The sequence below is a fragment of the Varroa destructor genome, unplaced genomic scaffold, assembly GCF_002443255.2.
Source record: "Varroa destructor unplaced genomic scaffold, Vdes_3.0 BEIS01000004.1, whole genome shotgun sequence".
NCBI classification, from domain to species: domain Eukaryota; kingdom Metazoa; phylum Arthropoda; class Arachnida; order Mesostigmata; family Varroidae; genus Varroa; species Varroa destructor.
The window spans coordinates 929,022-937,898 of NW_019211457.1; the positions used below are offsets into that span (position 1 = coordinate 929,022).

The 8,877-nt window shown below is 42.3% G+C and overlaps 1 protein-coding gene across 11 annotated transcripts in view; it reads right to left on the reverse strand.

Annotated features, from left to right (window-relative positions):
* Nucleotides 1–6: 6 nt before the first annotated feature.
* LOC111249758 (uncharacterized) overlaps nucleotides 7–8,877 on the reverse strand; it is a 95,796-nt gene continuing 86,925 nt past the window's right edge. For all 11 annotated transcript variants that reach the window (XM_022804042.2, XM_086989082.1, XM_022804044.2 and 8 more), the window contains 5 exons: nucleotides 5,537–6,408; nucleotides 4,263–4,609; nucleotides 1,735–1,959; nucleotides 1,376–1,559; nucleotides 7–900 (listed from right to left, as the gene is read on the reverse strand). In XM_022804042.2, coding sequence (XP_022659777.1) covers nucleotides 683–900; nucleotides 1,376–1,559; nucleotides 1,735–1,959; nucleotides 4,263–4,609; nucleotides 5,537–6,408 — 1,846 coding nt within the window. In that variant the 3' untranslated portion in view covers nucleotides 7–682. The remainder of the gene's footprint in view (nucleotides 901–1,375; nucleotides 1,560–1,734; nucleotides 1,960–4,262; nucleotides 4,610–5,536; nucleotides 6,409–8,877) is intronic.

Genomic DNA, 8,877 nt, shown 5'->3' on the forward strand with positions numbered 1-8,877 from the left:
TTTCTCTACCTATTATTAGACTTCTTCTTTCAATACCGTTTTTATATAATCAGCTACATACGTGAGAGGGACCCCGTGAAAACGCGCCAAACCTATCAACATCTTCGTTGATAAAATGGAGGAAACGCTCCCCTATCAGAATACGAGGTTCCTCTTATTAAAGTGGGGCATCGTAGTATGTAGTCTTTCCTAGCATGTGAACTCGAGTAAGGCACCAAAGCGAATATGGGGTTATTATTTTTTCTCCAAAGATTCAAATCACACTACTGTTGAAACGCCGTCGTCATCATACAGCAGCGGCATAGCATCTTCTTAATCTTGTTTCGTGTTTATTATTACTTCTACAAATAGCACCTTTACAGAGCGTCCTACTTCGAGCACCAGACGATTCCAATCTATGCATCCATGGCACAAGGCCATTTCATCTATCTTCATATCTATTCGAAGGCTTGATTTGAGGGCTCACTCTTGATTTTTAATGCTTCGTCCTGTCCAGCCTGTGCGTTCTTGTAGCCCACTGATGTACACCGTTCTGTGGGTTTTCCTGCTGAACTTCAGGAGCATCATACTTTTTTCTGCTTTTACATCTTCTTCAAGGTGCTGCACATACCATTACCTAGTTATTCAAGCAAATTCTGTATCTACGTTTTTAGAGTGGACGTACAGCTCTCTCTGCCTTGACTTAAACCCAAACGCCTATCGGGTGCGTCTGCGTAGGTGACGCCATCTCCTGGCCGAGTTGGCGAGGTCCTTTAGGCGGTACCTTTCTTCGAGACGAACCACCGTGACCGCGCATTAATGAGTGGGCCCCTGCGCCCCCCGCGCCGTTGCCAGTCCAGATACCTCCTAGAAAGCCTTCTGCACCTTCAGCCAGCTCTTCTGGATTTACCATGGATAGCCCTGTGGATAGACAAGAAGGTTGGCATTAAGACAGAATCAAACTGAGGTTCTACTTTGAATGGATTTCAGACAAGGAGATAGAATTGCTTAATTGTGAAAAAGACGGTAACATATTGATCTGTCTATATATGTATATGTTTAATAGTTAACAAGACCAAATACACAGCTTAGATACATAATAGTTAAGTTACATGAGCGACATATTTACAATAGAGGTTAGAAAAAAAACCTTCTGTATGCATGTATGACAAACTATCTGTGGTGTCGTACATTGACATTTGTTACTGTAAAACAAATTTTTCTCTACTAAAATAAACTATTTACAGCTCGAATTAACTACAATTGCCTCCATGTACTCCTCAAAGGAAGTACTCAGTTGGCTTAATAGACAGAGAAAAGAATTCGTATCACACTTTAGCGAACACGTGTGAATTAATTCTCAAAGTTGAACATTGAGATTTAATGCTTTGAATACCTTTGAGGTTCTCCATTTTGAGCTGTTCCGCTAATTGGTTAGCCTGTCTGTGGACCTCTTCGATTTCCAGCTGAAGCGAAGCAACGATTTCCCTATGCTTCTCATCCAGTGGAAGGTCTTGAGAGGGCGTGGCCACCATATCCAGTGCGCGGGTTACTAGGTCACACTCACGAGACATGTAGGCCTGTAATGGTGGACGTATTACCAGCAATAACAAGTAACATTACAAAGACAAATTAGTTTTAGAAATAAACGGAAAAAAAAAAAAGAAAAAAAAAAAGCTATTTGATAGTTTTCGCTAGTGATAGTTAGTATAGTAAGGAAAACAATAATAGTAACCGCTTTATATATATACTTACCTCTGTGTCATGTGCCAGTCGTTCGATCTTAGCTTTCGTTGCATAGATCTCTGCATGCAACGAAGCTTCTTCTTTTTGAGCGAGTCCAAGGCGCGTTTCGGCCGCCGTCAGCCGTCGGTCGAGATCCTGACATTCTGGATAAATCGCCCCATGTTCTCGTTCGCGATTCTCAAGGTTCGATTCGAGTGTGGCAATCTCGCGATCCATCTCTTCCAGCTTTGCCGTCTACACAAAAAAAAATCACGAATAATGAAACGTCATCTTCTAGCACGGATGCTATCCATTTTTGCATTCATTATATTCGTTAACCTTTTTCGTTCAAACAAAAGCTGTTTATAGATGATTTGAGGAACCATCGCTGCTTAAACCAGCTTGCGCAGCCACAACGCGGCCGATTAGGTCACCGATGGACAATTCTCATATGGCGTGAAGAGGCCGCGGCATAAGCTTATTGGCCCGTGAAAACTGTTTCCTTTAACAACGTATATGGGTTGTTGCTATCATCGTATTTTCCTTGTCTGAAATGAAATAGAATACTAAGGGTATGAACTTCGAAAGTTTCGAAACATTTCATAAGTTGCTCGTACGTATATATTGCCAGAAGAGGAGGTCGGCGGCCAACCTAGTCATCAGTCGTCTAAATCAATGGCGGAAGATTTGCACGTACGCAAGCTGATATTTCGATGTGGCTCATAATTGAAAATTAATCTAATTGGAAAGAACGTCAGTATTTCGAAAAAGCGCAATTTGTCGTAGAGATATTTTGTGCCGAACGTACTTTTTTGATCTAGGCAAAAATTGGACGCGCACAGAACTGCACACAAGTCTTACGATGTTAATTTACGGAACCATAATTATACGACAGGCTAATGATTGGAGTTATTTAGCACGCTCAACATAAATACACAAGACTTACAAAAAGCAGAAGACCGGAGAAGTTAAAACAAATAAAGGGTTTTAGACATATATTTATACAGGGTCTCGACATATATTCAAATGAAGACATTTTCCATTTAACTTCAAAACGTTTAACTCAAGGTCTCATAAATAACTTTCGAAAGTTTGATTTTTAATTTAGCGGATACATTGACAATAATAATAATAATAATAATAATAATAACCAATGGCGGATTTGGCATAGATGGCCTAGTGAGAGTCTTGCTAAAAGTAAGAGTAAAAGAAAACCTGAAAGATGCAAAAAGATCCAAAAATCTAACATTGAAAGGACCCTGTTAGTAATGAATATCCTCTTTGCGAATAGGCCTCAACTTCTGTGCCAAAATTAGAGATTCATCAGAAATGCCCTCTTGCGTAATTTTAATCCAGTTAGGGGGCATCTTTAGACTGACCCTTACCAATGGTCCGCTTTGCCATATATAGATCGATTTCAAATTTTCGAAAGCCGCAGTGTAACCGGTAAGACTGTAAATCGCTCATTTTAAATAACCAAAGAAACTAACAGCTTCGAAGGGGATTCTTTACAATATATGAATACTCGTTTGTAATCTAAACAGTAACGCTATACCTCTGGCACAATAAGTACGTGGTTTAGCTCTAGCAAAAACGCTCGTTTTCTCTTGCGAACAATTATAAAGTGAGGGCACACCCGCTTTCATAAGCAGCCAAGCAAAGCATGTCCTAATTCGCCATAAGCATCCCGTGTGTTTTGAAAGAGGGAGTGGTTTTTATTGATTTTCCTAAAAGGACACTCTGACCGAGGAAAGTTTGAGCAAATGATAGAAAGCTTTTCTCGGGCTAGGATAGTAGTTGTTCAACATTTTCAAGAAACAAACGAGCATTCACGATTGGGTCTGGATGCACACTGATTTACGGACGAGGCCTTATTACGTTATGTGACAAGTGCTTAGTTGACTAAAAAAAAAAAAAAAAAAAAATAGCACGATTCCTTTTTAGCGGTAATGTTTCGAATACTTTGCTAGCTCATCGCCTACGTTCCCACAACGGGACGTCACAATACAGAATGCTCTAAGCACGATGTGAGTGGACCACTACTACTTGTATCGAAGATCGAATCATTCAAGTGACTCGTGCTCGACAATTCGTCGACCTGATGGTATACATTTAACGCATACTGATCAATGTCTCTTTCTCATCTTTATGAAAAATTTATTCATGCCTTCCTCGATGCGTTCCACGAATCTGCCCCTGAATGCGAGGTGAAAACCATTTATTTTGAGCATTTATGCTATAGGACGAAGGCGCATTTAAAGCAACACTTTTGTTTTAATCTTTGCTGACCTTGTTCTTGATTCTGACTCCACTCCTATCTTAGTTTTCAGTTTCCAACATTTATTCGATTTTGCTAGCAAATCAATTCTCGAACCACTCCTACAAGGTCAAAAAGTAAAAAGACGGAATTTGAACAACTTTAATTATCCTCTCGTTCTTTTATTTCTCTCCCTTTTAATATCTCTTATCATTCATGTGTTGGCCGCACTCTGTGCTTCCTTAACATTCCACATAATTCCCTGAAGTTGCCAAGTTACCATTCATGGGCCCCTTTTTACCTGTAGATTTAGCTTTTCTTGTTGCGTCCGAATCAGTAGATCAAGATCAGCGGGCCGTCGCCTGCAGGAGGAGCGGATCGCCTGTTCGTAAGGCGGTGGGACAAGTCCCATCCGTCCGGAAGACAACGCGTTCGGACCTGTTGAGCGACTTTCCCGTCCTCTTCCGTCGCCGAAACGTCCACTCGTGCTGACAACGCTGCCGTCCACGTTATCGCCACCTCCACGTACTTCGACGGTAACCAGACTGCCACCGGTGGATTGACCGTTCAGAGTTACAACGCTCACTCCTCGGCGGTGGTTGTTATCGGTTAACCCAGAATGACTATTAGAGCCGAACGCGGGCAAACCTGGATAAGAGGGGCGAGTTATGTAAATCCAGGGAGGAAAAAGGGAAGAAACCACGAACCGCCTGAATCGAAATTAAATGTACTGGTCATCGACTAAATTGAATGAAAAAGTGGTCGAGGAATCGATTATATATGTGGGCTCTAGAAGCGGATTGGAGTGTTTACTTGTGCGTGATGATTAGGCTTTCGGATATAGTTGAGTAGTATCAAAATTACTAAATAATGTGTAAGCGTTGAGTTTTTTAAGAAGAAGTTATTCTCGCTTATCAAAGTAATTGACGCGTAGCGTACGAACATTCGAGTAGATGCACTCAACTGACCAAAGCAAGCCATTAACTTAAATGAAATAGTGTTTTGGTTTTCCGATACTGCCGTGATGAATTTTTTAAGACAAGCTATTCACATGATCCATTTCTTATTGCATCACCAGTTCATTGTCGGAAATCAACAAACCGCACTAAAGGTAAGCACTCGGAATGTACGTTCTAACGCGTCTAAAGCGGTGCAGAAGAACCATTTTAATATAATAACTCTATAAACACCTATGGGCCTTAATTTCAAATCTAAATAAAGACATATCTTTTGCAATGCTCCTTCAGTTCCTAACGTAAAACTAAACAAAAAATCATAAAATTTATTAACCTAGCAATTATCAAAAACTAGATACGGATCGCATAGATTACCAGCAATTCTAGCAACTCCACCACTGTAACACTGAATACCTTTATACGTTCATAAGATACATCATGATATTATGAGATCGTCTGTGAATTGTTCTTAATAGAGTATTACAATTTTCAGCATTAGATGTTAAGAATGTATAAAAATATGATCGTGGTTGTTATAGGTATATTTTAGCTTACTGCGGACTATTTGAAAAGAGTTCAGGGATGTTTGTATATCTGTATGAGTTTAGTAATATCATACCTGGAGCCTTATTAAGAGTTCGGACATAGTGTGTCGGTTGCTGCCGCTGTTTTGGACCGGAATGATCCTGAATGTGTGACTGATATTGAGCTTGACTAAAGTTCTGCTGATGTTGTGCTTGTTGTTGCGTGCTCCGAATATGTGGCGGCGCTTGTTTCTGCTGCTGCTGCTGCTGCTGCTGCTGCTGTCTCTGAAGATGATTTTGCGTCTGCAATTGTTGATGTTTTTGTAGCTGCTGCAGTTGCTGCTGATGCTGTTGAGACTGAATTTGCTTCTGTTTATTATAGATGAAATGTTGTTGTTGTTGTTGTTGTTGTTGCTGTGATTCATGATGCTGCGATGGCTGTGTTTGCAGTGATTGCTGCGCTGGTTGCTGTTTTGTCTGGAGAGGCTGATGGTGGCCATGCTGCTGGGATGGATGCTGTTGCAACTGGAGCTGGTTTTGTCCGTCGTGTAGCTGTTGTGCGTGTTGCTGTGAATGCCGATGGTTCTGTGAGTGCAACGTCTGCTGCTGTTGTTTATGCTTCTGTTGTTGCTGATGTTGTTCGGCCGTGGATACCCCGCTCAGACCTAGCTGCCCTAATCGGGCGGTGGCGACTTCAACCCGCCCAACCGGCGCATGACCTCCGCCTGCAACGCCACTCCCGGTAGCAGACGAACTGACAGCTGTCGCCGGTGAGGGAGCAGCTTGTGAGGTTGGTGGCACCGTTCTTGGGGGCGCCGTCTGCGGTTTAAGCAAAGGCGCTGACTTCGCCTGACGTCGAAGCGCTGTCTCGATAGCGGCTGACCGCAGCTGCACATGCGTGACACCAGGCTTGAGCGGAATACGGCCGAAAGACGAGGGTGAATTTTCCGGTATCGGAGCTGCGGGTCTGCAAGGCAACAGGGGGCCAAATAGAATGTCAGTTAGTTGATAAGTTAATGGGACAGGTGTTATAAGCGTGAAACTATAAAAAACATGAAAGAGCACCTGGTTGGTTACCGTCCTGATGGGGAACGGTTGAAAGGTCTCAACACTTCAAGGTTTTCGAAGACTATAAAATCATATCGAGTTTTACGTTTGCTACTACTTTTCGCTAGGCATTTCCGCAGAGGGCTGGTTACCAATGGCACGAAACTAAACGCGTTTAGGTTCGAATCCGAACCTAGACCAACTAACATGTCCCTAAGTTATATAAACACGTTATTCTTGCACGATCAAAAATATTTGTTAGCTATAAAGGCTTCATCGGCCCTCTTCTTGAAACTGGTGAGACGTTAATGACGGTAAGTTCATTTAAAATCATTAATAAATTAATCCATATATATGAAGTATTTGGTCACACTGGGTAAAATTGTCTGTGGAGTTTCCGTCACAAAGTCGAATACCTAAGCACACTCAAAGGAAACAATCTAAACAGCCATGCTATACGGCTCAAACCATTGGTGGGTCAAAAATCTCATCTTTCCCTGAGCCGTTGAGTACGTTCACCCGAAGCTACCTGCTTTCGTCTAAGTGTTAATTTCGTGTGTTGGTATTTACTTTTTTGATTACCGTTTACTTCGGGAAGTATGAGCTCTCATAGACAGTCTACTCAAGTGTTGTACGTAGTTTAAATGGTCACCACAGAACGAGTAGGTTCCGTGAAGTCAAGCGCACATTGACATCGAGTTTAGTACTCGCCCATTACGACCGAACACTTCCTATCACCGTTACATTGAGCATGAACAATTACGATCTAAACGCCATAATTTGACGGTACCGCTGTGTTTCGAGTTCTACGTTCGGTATCGTCGTTCAACATTCCATCAGATGACTGGTTCCCAGTACGAAACGAAGTGTGTCAGTGGTCGGGTTCGAATCTAGACCACAACTGGTCCCTAAAGATTAGCAGGCAAATACATTCCCTACTATGCTACTACCGAGATAATTTGATGCTACATAGTCGTCGTTAGTAATGGGTCACCGTTCTACCTGGGTACAATTTTGCGTCGAATGTTAAACTTACAATTTGATATGACTGACACGCTTTTTCGTTTATTTTATAAAACAGCGGGCTAAGGGAAAAATGCAAGACTTGAGTTCAATATCTCTTAAATTCTGGAGCTTCGTATTTGCCCGTGGCCTTCTGGGAGCCCCACTCAACGCGACGACCTTGTCTGTCTTAACTTGCACAAGGCGAAAACTATGCAACCTACCCGCTGCATCAATTATCCAGGCGTCTAAAGTCCTTGCCGAGTATACTAGGATAGTTACTGTGAAGAGATCACATTGCCTTTTGCTCGATAAGGTAGGCCTTGCGCCCGCAACAAGTGCCCAATTCACGTCTGATAGCCTGTTGCGTCAGCTAGTTTCACGCACTTGATCGTATCGGCACGTTTCGCTAGAAAATTCCGGGTACAACTTTTTAGGTAAGAACGCCTGAAAGCGTTCACCGCGAAATGCTGCAAAGATAAGCAGATATGCCGAAGCTTTGGCATGCACGACACTATGTGGCTGGAAGAACCCTTGCTTGCTTGATGCAAGCATAATATTAATTGTACAGTCTTGCAGCCCATCCAGCGGGGTCGCGCTTACCTCGCGATTTTGCCTGACTAAAACAAGCCTAAGGCTGTTTACAATAATGGCTTGAAAACAGTTCCGTTGACGTTTTCATATCACGGACTTCGGAACGGGCGCTGGGGTAGGTTTGAAAAAACCTCAGCAGAGCGCCTGGAAAAGGTTCCCTTTCATTGCCACTTTTTCTTCAGATATAAAAATGAATATATTGTTTATTTAATGTAATTATCATTGATCGCTGGTCGTTTCCAAGCGCCTTTTCCGCGTACGTGTCAGGTGTTGGTAGGCTGAGGTGGGTTATGTTAGAATAAATATACTGACTGAACCTATGCTGAAGTCGTCATTCCGAGCCACAACGCTGACATCTGGGGACTCTTTAGTCTTATCCTTCAACTGTTTGCCCGCGTGCGCCGTTGCAGATTTATGCATACAACGGACTTACTGATCACTTCAGTTTGTCAGCGGATACGTAGGAGAGGAAAGCAGCGGGATTCATGTTTTTTTCATGAGTCTCGCTGTGTGTGACTCTCAAGGAAATTAGCTATCCTTTCTGCCATTATTACAGCCATGATATAGATCTTGGCCCAAACGTGCTCGCCAGACTGGATTTCGATCATGATATCAGTCAACTAACACTAATCTAAATAGGGATACCAAAAAATTGAATCAAATAAGCTGTATTGTATGTGCTGTTGGCGGATGATATCTGCCCTATCCTAAGCAGCGGTTTAGCTGATTATAGAATAGTGATATTTGCATTCGTTTGTATAAAACAAATCGCTGAAGTAATGCTGTATTGTAT